Here is an 18,639-nt window from a genome sequence, read left to right as displayed (position 1 = left end):
TAAGGCCTCTTACATCCCTCTTCCACACTCCTCCCTCATAACTCCCTTTGAACCTTCACTCTGACCATCCCCTCACATTTAATACCCTTGTGAAACTTGTCACAAGGCCATGGATTTGAAGAAACACAACCCATGTACTTCCCTTTCCTTGCATCCTAGCCCTCCCTCATCCTTCCTCCATCCTTGCATCATGGCCCTCCATCCTCACATCCTTGGCCTATAAATGAAACCCCCTCCCTTAAAAATTCATAATCAACATTCATGCAAACTCATAATGCCCCTTTGAAGAACAAATCATTGAATTACACTCTTACCATGCAGGAATCCTCACTCACCCTATACACCATGTTTCATCCTTTTGAAGGTTCTCATTGATTGAAGGCTTGAAGCACATTCATGTATACATCCCTATCATTGGACACATCTACACAATCAAGGAGGCTTGTTCGGTGCTCTCCCTTCAGTTTGCATTCTCTTTTGTACTTCCTTTTGTCTAGTCTATATGTGAGTTTTATTTTTTAGTTTGTGAATGTTATAACTGTTGTTAAATTTTCTTTAGATACTAACTTCCATAGCTCTACAACATGTAGTTCACATTAGTGTTGTTTGTGGGTTTTGATCCTTCTCCTTTCTTGTATTTGGGAAATGGTTCTTTGAATGCTCTATGATCAACATTCATGTTATGTTCATTGACCACACATCTCTAGAATCTTTGAGGTCTTGGATAGTATGTTTTAGTTTTATGTAGTTACTTTTCTTTTGATATTTTTTCTAATGGTATTAACAATAATCCTTGTTGTTCCACCACTCAGGCTTCACTTTCAAGTCATATGATCTAGAATCATCTAGAAAAGTGACGATCTAGTTTTGCATAAGTGTTTTAAAGACCATTTCGAGAGGCTCTCCCAGAGGTGTAAAATCAAGCTTGGGTGTTTGTTCCTAAGATCTTTCTTTAAAGATGTTTCTAGATGTCTTGGATGCGGAGGTAGTCTTTTTTGTAGCCTTGGTGGCCTGTATGTTGCTTGTCAAATTGAATACAATTTTAGTTGTTTTAGGAGTTACCATATCTATAACACCATGATTCACAACATCCAAATTTTTGTTCTAATATTTGTTTTTGTCATTGCTAATACTAGATCCTTGATTAGATTCCTTAAATAAGGATATCTCTCCTTTCTTGAATATGGCATCCTTTATTTGCATGACATTTTTAGTCATTTCATCGAAAGTAGAGGGTCCTTTTGATTGTAGATTGTAATTCAATTCAAGGATGAGATTATTGATGAAATTTTATAGTCTTTCATCCTCTGGGATTTGTCAATAATATTTAGAGTATACCCTCCTCCATCTTTGAAGGAATGTTAAGAAAGGTTCTCCTTTTTTTTATATTGCAAAGTTTTGACGTTGTCAAAAAATGTTGGATGTGTATGAATATTGTTTTAAAAACAATTTTGCAAGTTCATCAAACATTTTGATCCTAGTGTGTAACCTAAAGAACCACTCGATAGCTTGTCAACCCAAACTGCATGGGAACAAGCACATAAGATAGGATTGATCATGTATGAACTCCATGGAAAAAGAACATAATTGTCTCAGATGGTCTTGGGAGTTTGATGTACATAATTACTTGTCATATCTTTACATCTCCACTCCTTTAGGGAAGGGAGGCATGAACATGTTTTTGTCAAAAGGAAATGGACAAATGTTGTCCAACGTGTATTTTTTAGAAGGTTTATCTTTTTGTTTCATCATTTGTTGCATCTTCGCTTGCATAGCTTGCATTTCTTTGGTAATAATAGATATTTTAGTTTCTTTTCCCTTCTAGAGAGAGTTCAAGGAGGTCTTTCCTTTTCTTGTTTCATCATTTTACGAAAGTTTTTGCTACTTTGACATTTTTTAATTTCTTCAAGAGGTAGTTCCTCATCTTTTGAACCTCCAAGAATATTGTTCTCATTGTGATCCTTATTGGTTCTCCTTAGTTCCTCATTTTTTCATGATCATGATTTGACATTATTTTTGTGGGTTGTCATACTAGTATATCAATGTTTGGCCTAGATAGTCTACGTGTCTAGCTCTTGGTGATGCATGTTGGTTCATGAGATGAGTCGCCAAAGATTCTATATGTGGATCGTTCTTGAAAAGTGTGTTACATGCTTTGTTAGAGTTTTTGCTAAAAGATCATTTTACATAAGGAGTCTTCTCAGATGATGGAGATCAAGAGGACTCCTCGCTAGACTATATCAACAACAGTGCAGGACCCTTTCCTTTCCTAGCTTTTTTTGTGGTGAAATTTCTACCACTCCTAGTCTCAACAATCAGTAAGGACGTGTAACAACATTAGGTAGGTTTGCAGATCTAGAGTGTGTTCAAGTCTCATCTAAGTATGCATGGATAAGTAGTTAGGTGAAGCATAACCAAGGTGTGAGTTGTCAAAGAATGGATTGCTAGCCTAGATAAGTGACTCTCAAAACAATAGGAGTGTCAACACAATAGGTAATAGTAGATAGATGGAAAAGTTGAGATTAGTTTGCACGTGAATTAGGATGCTTGACTGAATTTGAGTTGATATATGTAGTTCCACATTTGATTGTTGTAGACATGGGGAAGTATAAATGACACCCAGAAAGTGATTAGACCTATCAAAGGACCCAACTAGTGAATTTTGAAGCTTTCTTTTGTAAATTTCAAATAGGTTCATCTAAGGGTTTGCATTATTAGATGAGAAAATGCTTGTCTTGTACAAGTAAATATTCAGTTAGATGATAAAATTCAGTTCTAGACGATAATTTGTAGATTTTGACAAGGTTTAACTATTTTGACATAGTATTATTGTATGCCAATTTGTAGGATCAAACGATAGTATGTAACCCCAGATGAGATTTTACTGGTCTTGCATGATGTCTTGCAATATTTAGATAAGTTTATTTGACAATTTTTACAGCAAATGAGCAAAGTTCATACAACAAACAACTTGGTTCTAGACAATTCTAGGTGGGCTCCTAGATGACAAAAAAGGACAACAATATCTAAAATCCTAGCTCATGCGACATTTCTTAGAGGACCAAACAATAATTGAGGATAATTTCTAACTTTACACAATTTTTGAGGTAAATTTGACAATTTCTTAACTAATCCAAGTATTTTTCAGATTGTTTAGACAACAGATAGTGATACAAACAATAGTCATAAACATTCATATCCAAGGACAAAGAAACTTGGACAAAAGGGGCTTAGTTTTGCCAAGTTTGGATTCAATTAGACAATTTTGACAAGTTTGGACAAGTGTAGACTCAAAAGACACAACCATTCCTAGAAACAAAATGGTAGAGAAGGCAAAACCTTTGTCTCACATCTTATGTGTATAAGTTCACCTCATGTAGTTGTGTTAGCCCCTAAACGACACCCACATTTGGGTGTTTCCAAAGACTCAATAAGGCTAGTGTCATAGCTCACCTTCAAGCATCCAAGTTTATACCTATGGTGAGGATCTAAAGGAGAGATTCTTGTCCTCTTTGCACAAAGATTATGCCCCCTTTCAGAGGTGTACTAGGTAGCAATTATCTAAAGAGTGTTTGATAGGCTTCTATTCACATTACCCTCTAATGTTTAGACAAGTGATATTGAGGCTTCTTAGCCATACTAACACTGATATGTGTACACCGTCAGCAAGCAATGCTAGAAGCGACACTGCTTAGTACAATGAAAAGGGAATCCTCAGGTTATGCGATAATCTCGAATCAAGAGGATGGAATTAACACGGTTTTGGAGTCTTTTGTAATGTCCCCATTTTAGCAGTTGACCAAGTGTGTGCGCGTTAGCCTTGTTCTACATGGTCCCGAGGGCTAACGAAGGGTTTAATGGGATCTTGGAGTGTTTTGGCCTAGTCATTTCCAGTTTGGGCCAAAACGAAGTTGATTTACTTAGTTTCAGGCATACTTACTATTTTTAGTAAGTCGGCAGGACACAGTGCAGGTCAATTTTGGTGATTGGATTCGATACTCCTCGGTGAGAGCTTTCCGATGAGCTATCACTCGCATTATTCGGAGTCCGATTGCTAATACATTTTAATGCCTGAAGTTTTATTAAAGTAACGTCTAATTTAATTGTAAAATATTAAAGTGTTACTTTAATATTTATTTTATGGTGATGTGTACCCAAGGGAGACATAAGGGGTATTTTAATATACGTTTTATATTACACATCTTTTATCCCACATTGCCCATATGAGTTGAGGGGACCCGTGGGAATAGAATAAAAAGAAGCATTTGTGGCTTCATTAGACAGGTTGAATATGAGAAGAAATTGGTGTGTGAGTTGCAGCTTTGTTTTTGGCATTTGAGGACATCTATCCTCTCTTGTAACATTCTAGACGTCATTCCCTTGGGGTTTGGCCTTTGGAATTCTTTCTTATTGGCTTCATTATCAGGCAGTTTAGTTGCATTTCCGGCTACAGGCAGATTAGATATTTTGCTCATATCTTCTTCACTACTTGTCCGACGCTTATGCCGCTTGGAGGGAATGGTATTATGAAGGTAGTGGACTGATTGGAGGACAAAGTATTGTAGCAGCAAGTTCGTAAGCATGGGCTGGAGTATTATGACAATATTGCTGAAGTAATTAGTGAGTTGATAAATCTGCTATGTATTTGATTTTATGAATTCTGAAAATAACATTTTATTAGCAACAGTTCATTTCCACTTTGCATATCATTGTAGTTGCTTTCTTGTTTATGTTGTATGATACCAATTCCATGCACGAAACACAACAAACAATAAATGTTTGATTTCCGAAATTATAAGGGGTTTAAAACATTAAACGGAGAAATAAGAAGTTGAATGCAAACTGTTTGACATAATTCCTTTCAGCAATTTGGTTTAGTTTTTTGGGACATCCAGGGGTGCCCATTACATCTTTGGACTGTACAAAAATTATTAAAATGAGTTGGAATCATTGATGAAAGGTGTGTGCTCACTTAATTCATTCCAAGAGAGATTTTTCCCTCATCCGATAGGCCTGCTAAAGGCGACTCTTGATACTGATTGGCTTAGATTGAAGGGTTCAAAGTTTCTAATTCTCCAAAAGGAGAAGAACATACTCCTCTATCCTCTTTTCTTCACCCATATACACAAAACATGTTTATCATCGAGCTAACTCCTCTCCTAACAAGTCTAAGGGCTTCTAGGTTATGATTCTCTCAAAGAGAGAACATCATAATCCACTCACTAGTAGATGAGTCAAGTGAATTTTTACCTTTCCTTGCCTCTCAAAGAGTCAATCTCTTACAAAGTCAAGGTTTCTAGTATGTAAAATAAGTCTAAATGATAACAAGATAAAGCAATAATAATGATCTTCAAGCTTGATGCATAATATCTCCAAAGTAATTCCAATAGTGTGTCTTTACTCTTCAATTGTACATATTCAAATGAAAGGTGATAGTCTTCCTTTTATAGAAATCCTAGAGTTAAATCAAAGTTGAGTTAGAACTACGTTAACTAATCAGTCAAGACTAAGTTTAGCATGAGTCAAAATTGAGTTAGAAATCAATCAAAGAGGTTAATAGATCAATTAGGAGAGTTAACAAAGCAATTAGATCTGAGAAGCTTAGTTAACAACCTTATCACCTTTTCATGATTGGAGTGATTTGAGGAGTTCACTGATCTATCTAATTAGAAAGCTTATTTATGATTTTGAGTTAATTGATTTGTCACCTTTTTTGATCGATTGATTTATTTAAATTCATCTTTTTCCTCACATTTAGGATTTTGTAGAACATTTTTAGAGAATAATTGAATATATATCCTGAATAAATAGATTTTCTCAATTTATGAATATTAAATCCAATAATTGATATTTTAATTTAATTTAATCCAACTAATTCACTTTTCATGTGTAATTAACAAATGGGTTCAATTTAATTAATGTGCTAAGACATTGAATTAAATTAATTGATTTAGGACAATTTAACTACCAATTAGTATTGATATTTAGGAATTAATAGATCCGTGATGATTATTCCAAGTTAAGGATTTTATGCAATTTGATACTTGGATTAGATTAAGTGGTAGAAATAGAGATGCCTTTTGGGTAGGACTTTCATGATTTTTGATTGATAAATATGATTAGGGGCATCTATTTCAAAAGACCAATTTTAGGTGATTACATATATCACTATTAACCCTTGGACCTCATTCATGGACCCAAACTATATATCACTATCATTTTAACCCTTGGACCTTAGTCATGGAAAATTATTAGTATATATGAATGTTAAATACATTTAAAATCCACATACACACATTTAAATCAACTATGCCAATTAGAATGCTATAAAGACAAGTATGCTAGTTAGAATGCTACACAAAGAAGTATGCGAGTTAGAAAAATATAAAAACAAGTATACCAGTTATAAAAATAAGTATACTAGTTATAAAACAAGTATACTAGTTATAATGTTGTAGAATAATAACAAGAAGTGAAATATAACTCTTAAGATATTAACCAAAACTTATCCCTTTTAGTTTAAATTGAGATAAAAAATAATTTATGTTCATAATTATTTAAACACTTTAATATAATTATATATTTAACATAAATAAATTATTTATTTAAATTCAAAATAAAAATATTTAAATACATGTATGAAAAAATAACTCACTTGACAAAACAAATCTTAAAATAGATATATTTAAGACATGTAAAGGTTATCTATTTAACTTTTGAATTTCTAAAAGCAATTTAATGACTTAAGCATAACTCCACGAAGGCCAAAGAAATGACATTTGATCTTCTGTTGGTGGCATGACAATAACGAGTCCTTTTCTCTCCGTCCTCTATATTCCAGTACTGCGCGGGGAAAACAAATTTCACTGATTTCCCTGGTAGGATTGAGTGGCGAAACAAATGTTCCTCATTTCAATATTTTCACACATTCCTGAATATAAGTAAGAAAGACAAGAAAGAATTCGAAAGGAATCCAGGAAATGGCGACACCGCCACAGCAGCAGCCGCTGCAGCCACCAGCGAAGCAACCGAAGGGTCGGGGTGCCTCAGTTAGCAGCAGTAGATCTGGAGGTCTAATGACGCACTTTGCCATGACAGAGCTTAAGCAGAGAATCCTCACTTCTCTCAACAAGCTTGCAGATCGGGATACCCAACAAATAGCAATGGAGGACTTGGAGAAAATCATTGAGGGCCTCACTCCAGAGGGCATCATTGTGTGCCTCAACTGCCTCTATGACACAGATTTCCAGCACAAGGGCATCGTCCGCAAGGAATGTGTAAAGTTGCTGGGTACTATGGCGAGTACCCACACTGATTTAGTCTCTCCTCATTTGACTAAAATAGTGATCCACATTGTCAAAAGGCTCAAGGACCCTGATTCCAGCGTGCGGGAAGCCTGCCATGCGACAATGGGCGTCCTGGCAGCCCACTATCTTCATGCGAACGGGGCGGGCGCTTCCCTCGTGTCCGTGTTTGTGAAGCCCCTGTTTGAGGCTATGGGGGAGCAAACCAAAAGTGTGCAGAGTGGATCTGCAATGTGCCTTGCAAAACTCATTGAAAATGCCAAGGACCCTCCTCTTCACGCCTTCCAACGACTATGTCCTAAAATCTGCAAGATTTTGAGTAATCCCAACTTCTTGGCCAAGGCGCAATTGCTCTCTGTCTTTGGAAGTCTTTCACAGGTTCATTTGCTTTTTCTTTACTCATCTTATTATTAGTTCACTCACACAACCATTTCTCTCTCACACCAATTTACCTTTGAAATATGGTAGAGCAATTCTGTCTCCATATATAATTCTTATTCGTTATTAATTAACCTTATAGTTGTGTAGCAATAAACTTCTCACATATTGACCTGTTATCAACTTTATGGTATTTGCCCCCTCTTTTTTCGCCTTATTAGTGTCTGTGCCTTTCATGGCATTCTTTGGCAGTATGTTTATTAACTTCTTCTGGAATTCCTCCTCTCATTTGTTTTCATCCTGATAATTGATCACGAAGAGTGATCCCAAATGTTGATGTAAATCTTATTAACCTATTTTAAATTTTTTTCAACACCGCCTATCATTTGTTATCATGATGGATCAAGAATGAGATCCAAAACATTGATATGAACAGAATTAATGCAGTTTTTCCGGAAGCTTTTATTACCATTGTAATGAACTGTCAAACTATCATGTACACATTATCGTACAAGATTCAATTAACAAGCACAAATTACTTCATAGTTGTTTCTATTAGTAAATTTTTGTACCTGTTGGCTGATCCTGCCATCCATATATAGATCACTCACAGTTACTGCAATGCATTGTGATAAAGTTTCTTACAACATTCTCGTACGCATTGTCTTTGAATTTCGAATAGTTTTCTAAGGATCTCGTTCTTTTACAGCGCAGATTCACAATGGATATATAGCTTCCAACAGGGGTTTCTTGTAGCTTAAATTGGCATTTCGGTCGCCCTTCATCTCAAATTTACCATTACCTTTAAACACATCTATACTTATACATGCACTATGAACATGTTATAGATGGTTGTGTGTGTATATAAACATATGTATGTCTAATGTGTGTGTTCTGTACAATGCACACCCATACAAAAAAATGTGCATTCATATTTGTCTGTATTCATAAACAAGCCTACACCCTTGTAAACCATAGATGTATGTGCGCATAAACACATCCCCAAGACATAACACAATGCGTGCATGTATTCAAGGCATACACACACCACTACACACTTCTACATCATTGATGCAACAGACCAAAATACATCCCTCAATTTAATACAATTGTTTGCTTCTGCACACTTAACTGTATGAGTAAAAAACTAAATTTGTGTGCATGTGTCTTTATCTCTCTATGTTGCGAGAAACAAACAAACTTGGGCCTACACAAAACTGTCTCTAGGAACTTGATGGTAGCTTGTCTCTGGCTAGAAGAATTAGCTACAAAAGGAAAGGGCTTTTAGAAAACCCAAAACTATTTCTGTCCATTATATTGTAACCTTTTAACATTATTCCTGACTCACTCTGCCTTCTGATCTGTGACCCTGATGCTGAGATGCGTTTCAGTTTAACGAGTCTCTTGCTTCGGTGTTTCACAGATTTGATGATGTGTATTTTAACTTTGAGTTCAGGACATCATCTAGGGAAATAAATGCGTGTGGCAACTGTGAATCTTGTTTTATATGAACATTATTTGTCTATTAAATTTCAACTATGAATTGTAACATTACACATCTTTATGCTTGAAAAAGAAACAAATGACAAATTCCTTTTGTTCAATAATAGTTTAACTTTTATCTATAAAATCTTTATCAACCCCGACATCCAGGAATCCATTCTTTCTATTTTGAACCAATTCTCATTTCATTTTGAATATTTGTAGCACAGTTTTGTTCTTCATATTTTTTATCCATATATAAATGGGAAAATTGTGATCTTGGACCTGGAGATTAGGGGAACAGCACACTAAACAGATTCTAAAATGTCTTGTGGAGAAACAATTTGGAAGAGATAGAGCAGAACAACAATAACAATTAGGGTGCAAAGACAAAGAGAAATCAAAGACAATGCATCGTCATGCTAGAAGTGTGATGCAAGATTGTATTATGCAAAGTTTTGTACAATGGTTTGAGAGATGGGATAGACTTTTCCATTTGATGTTTAGTTGAGGAACATCTACGTGACAATTATACAAGAGAGGGAGACAGAGAAGTAATCAAGGTTACATGAAATGAGTAGCCTTTTTATCCATACCAGTTCTTTGTTTTGTCATTTTCAGCTCGCGACAGGTATCTTGATTAGTGTTGATGCTTTTTGAGTTGTGTAGCATATAAAATGGAGAATCATGACTGATGAAATGAGGAAATTCACAGACACTTGTTTTAGTTTATTGTCATGCCCCTGCAAACTAAGATACCATGCCTCAAATAAAAAGCAAATCATGGGTTGCATTTAATAACGCTTAGGTGACTGAAGGAATGGGATGCCCCAGGGTTAAAGGGAATAACACTTAGTTTGCAACCTTGATTATTAATTAAACATTGCCTATGATCTATTGCTGGTAACACAAGGACAGCAATTTATAATAAAAGGAGGGTTTTTGCAGTGCCAGCGTCACTGGTCATGTTAGAAAGCTTATCGGGCACTTATTTTTTAAAAAAAGGAGGGTGTTGGTTTGTTTGAAAGGAAGTCTTCAGTAAATTTTTTATGAGGGACTTGTCAATAAGGTTGGGCTGTATCTTTTTTGTGGATGACCTTTTAACCCATTTTTGGGGATTATTATAGGACAGACTTACTGTTGGGAAAGGGAAGGAAGATGAATTAGAAATCAGAATAAAAGATCTAGACATCGAGCGAGTAAGAAATAATATATTGTTCCCTTTGAGAATATTATATTGTTTCCCAAATTGATCTCCCTTGGATCCTCCATGATTGAAACCGTCTTTCCTTTATATCTTCCACTGTGGGGGAGAATTTCACCTTTTCTTCATCTCTGCCCTTTCCCAGGCTCACAGACTTTCACAATTTCCTCCTTTTGAAAGAGTCGAAACCCTCCATCATTTCTGCCCTTTGAGAGTGTTACTTTTTTAATTCTCTTCCCACTTCTTTCTTTTTCCTTTAACCCTTCCTATGCTCCGTTCTTCCTTCCTCCCTCAAAAGGGAAACATAGAGTCACAACCTTTACTAAGGATCTCTCTCTTCATAAAGAGGCGCCCTTTCTAAATTAACTGCTCTTTCTACCTTAATTTCAAATCTAATTTTCTTCCTTTTTAGATCTGCATGTACCATATTCACATATCTACTGTTATGCTTAAGATATCCGCTCTTCTAAGACTGGTTATTTATATTTGTTTTCCCATAAAATCTGCATTCCCTTTATATTTTCTATTCTTGGTCTACTCAAATTATCATTGCATTCCTGTTAATCCATCACATATATTTCCTCAAAATATGCTCTTCATCTGCTCCAAATCAAGTGATAATTGATTGCAAGGCTTGTTCTTCCAATCACCATTTTATCTCCTTTTATACCATACCCAAAAGGTGCGATTTCTCCAAAGAGAGATGACTTGCCCCAAAGGGACACCTATTATTGAAACAGGTGGGTCTCTTTAATTAATTGAATATATTTCAATTTATTATAGTCCTCTCTAAAGAGGTGACCACATAGAGAGGAATGGTGTTTACAAAGGAAGGGATGACTTGTTCCTATTTAGAGCACTCCAAAAGGTAGCAATTCTTCGAAGGGGCTGGCTCTTAAAACAAAAGTTATATTTTGATCCCAGCCTTCTTAATTTACATATATATCTGCCTTAGACAATAGCATGTAAACTCAGCGCTGCCATAATGAAGTTGGTGTATCTTTTGACTTCAATCCTAGAGAAAATTGTGAAGTTAGTATTCTTTGGCTTTACATCCCACAATTTTGATGTCCCTTGTAGTCATTTTGTTTGTGTGCAAGAAGTCACAAGTTGATATGTGCATACAATAATTTCTTGGATTTTTTGATTTATCAGTTGCAGTTCATTGAGTGGGTAAAGGAGTTTGTTGTCCGATTTTGTTGACGAGAAGATTAATTGGTAATCTATTGAGGCAAAATTATAGAGTTAGACTTATAAATTAAAGTGAAAACTTGATAATATTTTATGTAAAATGATAAAATTGTGATACAACTTTGATTTCAAGAGGCTATACATGTTGAAATGCTCGGCTATTGATGCACCTCTAGTTGTGAGCATCCTTCTTAAAATTGTCATGAAGAGCTGATGTAGAGATTATCTAAACAGAAGCAAAAACAAAAGGAACCAGCACCATAAAGAGATAGATAACAATATTCTTCTAATTGATTCATCAAATGAACAGTATATACACTTGCTCTCCTAAAGATTTCTTTTTCCTGTAACTTCGTATCCAGAAACTTGACCTAAACCTAAACCTAAAAATTCTATTTATACTTGCTAGGACGGTCTACAGAACATTCTAGATTATTGCAAAATAGGAAAATGGCTTACAAAATATTATAGATCAATATAGAATAGGGAAGAATGCCCCACAATGGTTTGAACAAATCCCAAGAAAAGATTTTATCCTAATGACAAAATTAGAATAAATTCCTAAAGTCGGCTCGTGCAAAAATCATGTCCAAAATAACTTTGTGGGTGCTTCTGCACCGTACTCCCCAAGAAATGTTATCTCAAGCCCACTTGAGATGAGCTCTTGTAGAGTGGTACCCTGCTTCGTGATATCTTGTTTGGTCATCTACATCCGAATAACCTTTGAGTTTTACCAAATACCGCTTGGACTCCCATCTTCTTGTTTGCTTTATGACTTTGGTGTCAAGTATCCTTTCTAGCTATGGTGTCTTCTTAAATGGGAGACGTTGAATGTCTTTTGTATCAGCAATCTGTCCTGTATCAATTTCTTCATTGGGTGCTTGAATGTTGTGAGATCTGCTATGTGGAAGATGGGAGAGAGATGCCAATCTCAGGTGGCAATTGAATCTCATAAGCATTGGTTTCAAACTTCTTCAATATTTGACAAGGACCTAGTTTTCTCATCATAAGCTTCGGTAGATTTACCTTTTGGTAGCCCTCTCTTTCTTGAAATTTGCCCATGCTAAATCTCCCACTTCAAATTCTAAGTGTCTCCGTTTTTGATCTGCATGCTTCTTATACTTGTCAGAGGTTTGTTGGAGTTGTGCTTTGACTTCATCATGAATTTCTTTTATGGCTGTAGCAAATTTTTCTTCTTGGGCACTAACTTTTTGTTGTGAACTCATATCTCTTAACTCAAAGATCCCTCTAGGATGAATTCCATACACCACTTGAAATGGTGACTTTCCTGTACTTCTATTGATGGAGTCATTATATGCAAATTCAGCTTGGGGTAGGATTACATCCCATTTTGCTGCATGTTGTCTTGTGAGTGCTCTTAACAAATTGCCCAATGTTCTATTAACTACCTTTGTTTGGTCATCAGTTTGAGGGTGGTAGGTTGATGAGAATGATAAATTGGTTCCAAGTTTCCTCCATAAAGTTTTCCAAAAGTGTTCTACAAACTTCACATCCCTGTTTGAAACTATGTTGAGAGGTAGCCCGTGAATCCTTGACTTCCTTGAAAAAGAGATCTGCAATATGAGAAGCATCATTGGTTGACTTACATGGTAAGAAGTGAGCCATTTTGCTGAACCTATCTATTGCAACAAATACACTATCATGCCCCTTTTGTGTCTGTGGCAGCCCCATTACAAAATCCATCGTTATGCTTTCCTAGGGTCTAGATGGTATTGGCAAGGGTTGATAAAGTCTTGCATTTTAGTCCTTCCTTTGGCCCTTTGACAAATCACACATGTTTCCACAAAGTTGCTAACATTAGTCTGAAGTTTAGGCCAATAGTAGTACCTCCTAACCAATTCTAAGGTTTTATCCAAACCAAAATGTCCACCTATTGTTCCACTATGCTTCTCTTTGATAATGTTTGTCCTCATAGAGCACCTGGGTACACATAGTTGTCCTCCTTTGAAAAGAAGTCTGTCTTGTATCAAAAAATCAGGAAAATCAACATTGTATCTTTCACCAAACTCCATACATACCTTGTAGATGTCGCCAAAATCTGGATCTGTTACATACATGTCCTTGAGTGCTTCAATTCCCACACTTTCTAGCTGTATTTGGGAGACAGTCAGATTCCTTCTACTAAGAGTATCAACAACCTTGTTTGATATGCCCTTCTTATGCTTGATGATATAAGCCTGTAAATACTCCACCCATTTCATGTGCTTATGACTTAATTTGTCTTGGCTATTCAAAAAACTGAGTGCTTGGTTATCGGTATACACAACAAACTCCTTTGACAACAAGTAATGTCTCCACCTTTTGAGAGCTTGAACCAATGCATACATTTCTAGGTCATATGAAGAGTATTTCTGCTTGGCTTCATTGAGCTTTTCACTTGAGAAAGCCACTAGTTTTCCTTCTTGACTAAGAACTGCCCCTATAGCAACCTTGCTAGCATCACATTCTACTTGGAAAACTTTGTTAAAATCAGGTAAAGAAAGAATTGGCTGCTCACTAACCTTTTTCTTAAGCAATTCAAAAGTTTCATTTGTTGATTGACTCTATGCAAACTTACACTTCCTTCCTCCTTTAATAGTTTCTAACATAGGAGCACATATATGACTGAAATTTCTTATGAATTTTCTATAAAATGTAGCAAGACCATGAAAGCTTCTAGCATCTCCAACTATTTTTGGGGGTGGCCAGGATAGTATAGCACTTATCTTTATCCATCTTCAAGCTACCTTGGGAGATCACAAAACCAAGATATGTCAGCTCTTCTTGCATGAACAAGCACTTTTCCAAGTTTATTACCAATTTCTCCTCACAAAGTCTTCTCAAAACCATGCCAATGTGCTCTAGGTGTTCTTCCTTTGTCTTGCTGAAAATTAATGTCATCAAAATACACTATGATGAACTTGCCATTAAGTCTTTGAGTATTTCATTCATAAGTCTCATGAAGGTACTAGGAGCATTAGAGAGTCCAAATGGCATTACCTTCCATTCATATAATCCATCATTGGTTTTGAATGCTGTCTTCCACTCATCTCCAACTCTTATCCTTATTTGATGGTACCCACATTTTAAGTCAATCTTGGAGAAATACTTTGCACTTCCCAAACAATCAAGCAAATGTTCAATTATTGGCATTGGAAACCTATATCTGATTGTAATCTTATTAATGGCTCTAGAATCAACGCACAACCTCCAAGTTCTTTCCTTCTTGGGTGCCAAAACAATAGGTACAACACATAGGCTTAAGCTTTTCGCAATCAAGCCAAAATCAAGTAACTCCTTTACTTGTCTAGCAATCTCCTCATTTTGTTGAGGTGTCATCTTGTATGCAGCCTTATTGGATAAAGTAGCTCCAGGAATGAAATCAATACAATGACCAATGTCTCGTATAGGTGGTAAAGACTTTGGCATACCTTCTGAAATCAAACCTTCATACTTGTCCAAAAGTTCTTTCACTTTATTAGGAATTGCGTTCTTTGTTTTAGCCTCCTTTTTGTCATTTCCAATGGGTTTTTGTGGTTGTGGGTTAGACATCAAAAGAAAACAAGGCTTAGGTTCATCCTTCATGTCCCGTAAGAATTCTTTTTTATCAACTATCATAATTTTGGCTTCTCTGTCTTTATTTTCTTCTACTTCTTCATGATCAACAAATGAAATCAATCTAATCACCTTCCCATCCTTCTTAATGGTGTATATATTGAGTTTTCCATTATGTTGTGCCTTCAAATCATATTGCCAGGGCCTACCAAATAATAGGTGGCATGCATCCATGTCAACTATATCACACAAAATTCTGTCCTTATACTTTCCAATTTGAAAATCAACCCATGCTTGCTCATTTACAAGAGTTTGTTGACCCTTTGTTAGCCATGAAACCTTATAAGGAAAAGGATGAGGTATTCTCCTAAGTTTTAACTTCTGAACCATCTCAAGAGAAACTAAATTCTCAATAGATCTTGAGTCAATAATGACTTTACATACCTTACCTCCGGATTTGCAAGTAGTCCTAAAGATAGTTTTCCTTTGTGGTGGTTCCATGGTAGTAGGTACTTTCAAAAGTGTTATTTTCATCATTAAACTTTCTCCTCTTTCAGGTACACTATCTGAGTCAGCCATCTCCTTCTCTTGGTATTCATCATCTTGTACCAAATATGTTCTTCTTTCACCTTGTGAACTTGAACTAACTCTATCCGGACACCTAGATGCATAATGTCCCTCATTATTGCAATTGAAACAAATGATCGGACTTGCCCTTCTACCACCAAATCTACCTCTTGAATTGCCTCTTCTACCTCTGAAATTACCTCTAAAATTTCCTTTGCTTTGACTGGTTTCTTGCTTTATCTCCTTATGATCTTCATGGTTTTGTCCTCTTCCTTGGAAATTTCCTCTTCCCCTTTGATTTCTTCCTCTTCCTCTGCTATTTTGTTCTTGCCTTCTTTTCAATTCGGCTTCCACCTTCAATGCTAGTTGATAACATTTTTGTACTGTATCAGGACACAATAAATTAAGTTCTTCTTGAATGTTGAACCTAAATTCATTGAGATATCTAGCAACTTTTACATTTTCACATTCACTTTGCTTTGCCCTTAGGTTTAATTTTTGAAATTCTTCAATATAGGCTGTGACATCTAGCTCCTTTTGTCTTAAACTTTGTCTCCTTCGATGAAGTTGGATTTCATAATCCTTAGGTAAGTATGTTTCTCTCACCTTGGCACACATCCTTTCCCATGAAGTTATCATGTTCTTACCTTCTTTGATCCTTTCTCCTTGAGTGAAATTCCACCAAGTGATGGTTGGTCCCTTAAACTTTGACTTGGCAGTTTTTACCTTGTCCTTTCTGCTATATTTTCACATTCAAAATGGTTGTTTAAAGCTTCTATCCAATCCACAATAGCATCGGCATCCATCTTTCTCGAGAAGATGGGTAGGTCACCTTTGGCATCCTTCTTGCCAACTCTTTCAAGGGATTGTATGAAGTATATCAAGTCTGCAGGTAAGTTAACCACCTCCTGTCAGGGGTATCCTCTTCTTCCCCTTCTTCCTCTTGCTCTGAGGAAACCTTTGCTCTCTTTTCCATCCGGCCCTTTAGCTTCTCAAATTCATCCAATAACCACTTATTGGTTTTCTCATATTCTTCTATCTTCTTTGCCAGTTCAGCATTGGTGACCATGTTTGATGTTTCAGCTTCCGACTCTGATCTAGACATAAAATCCAATTGCCTCAGGAGCTTTCCCCAAGCTCTGATACCAAAAATGATGTAGAGATAAACGCAATGGAAGCAAAAACAAAAGGAACCAGCACCAAAAAGAGATAGATAACAATATTCTTCTAATTGATTGATCAAATGAACAGTATATACACTTGCTCTCCTAAAGATTTCTTCTTCCCGTAACTTCGTATCCAGAAACTTGACCTAAACCTAAACCTAAAAATTCTATTTATACTTGCTAGGACAGTCTACGGAACATTCTAGATTATTACAAAATAGGAAAACAGCTTACAGAATATTATAGATCAATATAGAATAGGGAAGAATGCCCCACAATGGTCTGAACAAATTCCAAGAAAAGATCTTATCCTAATGACGAAATCGGGTCAAATTCCTCAAGTCAGCTTGTGCAGAAATCATGTCCAAAATAACTTTATGTGGGTGCTCTTACACCAAGAGTGGAAGTTCTTCTTTCATCAGTGTAGAAAATCAGCAAACTAATTTTGACTACATCCTTCAAATGAGGATCAGCAATGAGTCTAGCAAACACTTGCTTGCATTCTATTTTGGCTTCCAAATCTTTGATGGTGTGATCCTCATTGGCAAAGAAAGGATTTCAACATTGTAATATTTTGTAGTCACTGCAAAGGCAACAATATGTAGTAAAGTGGTTATTTAGTAGTATCACTTACAAGATTTTTATTTACTTGTTTAAAGAAAGGATCAGCAGAGGATCTAATGAAAGTCTGTCTGGACTCTGACCAATCATTGATTTGTTGTCATCCAATATCTCTTCTAGGCATGGCTTATTCATGTTAGTATAATGGATCATACTCAAGATGGGCTTGGTGAAAGTAAGAAGATATTCCATACTATCCCACCAAGTGTTAGTATCATTCACTTAATATTTGTCACTCTTTCATTGTTGTATTGCCTCCATATGGGCCAAAGCTGATTGATGACCATGTTATAAAGTGCCTTCCAAACCTTAACAAGTCGTCTCAAGATTGCATTGGAGGCAACTCTTAACTATTAAAAAAATAAAATTAAAAAGAAGAAAAAATTGAGAAGTCTCGAACAACAAATTAGTAAGATGAAACATTACATTTGATATTATTTTAGTAGCATCCAATTGCTGCAATTTTGAGAATGTTATGAATATGTCCAGCTACACGTGTTGGTTGCTGATGAACATTTGGATCCCTCATTATTTGACCTTTTTTGCGAAGATATTTTATGCTGGCTATTTTCATATTTAATTGGCAATTGCATATCATGAACAATGACCAACAGTTGCTTTGCTTGGATTTGCTTTGGAGGTGCCCTTAAATTCAATTTTATACCTAATATTGGGGGTTCCCATTTATCTTATGTAGATTTTGATGTTTCCAAGGAAGCGTAGTTGTTTCTATTGTTTCTCATGATTATTATCTTACCTACTATAATATCCCTTGAACAGGAGCACACAGAATGCTTAAAATAAAGAGTTTGTTTAATTGGGTGGACTCTGTGTGTATTCGTTCTAATAATGACTTCAGTTTAATATTTATTGAATGGTCAGTAATATTCTATGGTAATGTGGGTGTTTTAATGTGTTAAGGACAATAGTATAATAAATGCAAAAGGAAATGCAATTATGTTCCTTCACTAATTTATGGATTTTTTTAATTTATAAAAGAGCAGTATAATTTTTTTCTCTGTCTAGATGAAGGGTTTTAACAGTAGGAAAAGCTTTTTCCTTCCATGTAAGAATTGTTGAGTAAGTGATAGTCTTCTGCAGGCCCTGTAAGTTGTGTTTTAGGGAGGGTATTTAAGTAGTAAAGATAATCTGTATTGTCTGTTGAGTCAGC

The 18,639-nt window shown here is 35.8% G+C and overlaps 1 protein-coding gene across 1 annotated transcript in view; it reads left to right on the top strand.

The window, feature by feature from the left end:
• Positions 1-6,766: 6,766 nt before the first annotated feature.
• Positions 6,767-18,639, top strand: part of LOC149552560 (microtubule-associated protein TORTIFOLIA1-like) — a 63,850-nt gene continuing 51,977 nt past the window's right edge. The window contains exon 1 of the mRNA XM_089788155.1: positions 6,767-7,682. Within this exon, the coding sequence (XP_089644281.1) occupies positions 6,981-7,682 (702 nt within the window). The 5' untranslated portion in view covers positions 6,767-6,980. The remainder of the gene's footprint in view (positions 7,683-18,639) is intronic.

The sequence above is a fragment of the Cupressus sempervirens genome, chromosome 6, assembly GCF_028749045.1.
Source record: "Cupressus sempervirens isolate cs-2001-9-10 chromosome 6, ASM2874904v1, whole genome shotgun sequence".
Lineage (NCBI taxonomy): Eukaryota > Viridiplantae > Streptophyta > Pinopsida > Cupressales > Cupressaceae > Cupressus > Cupressus sempervirens.
Note: the sequence above shows the minus strand (reverse complement) of the source record. Positions and strands in the feature narration are given on the sequence as shown.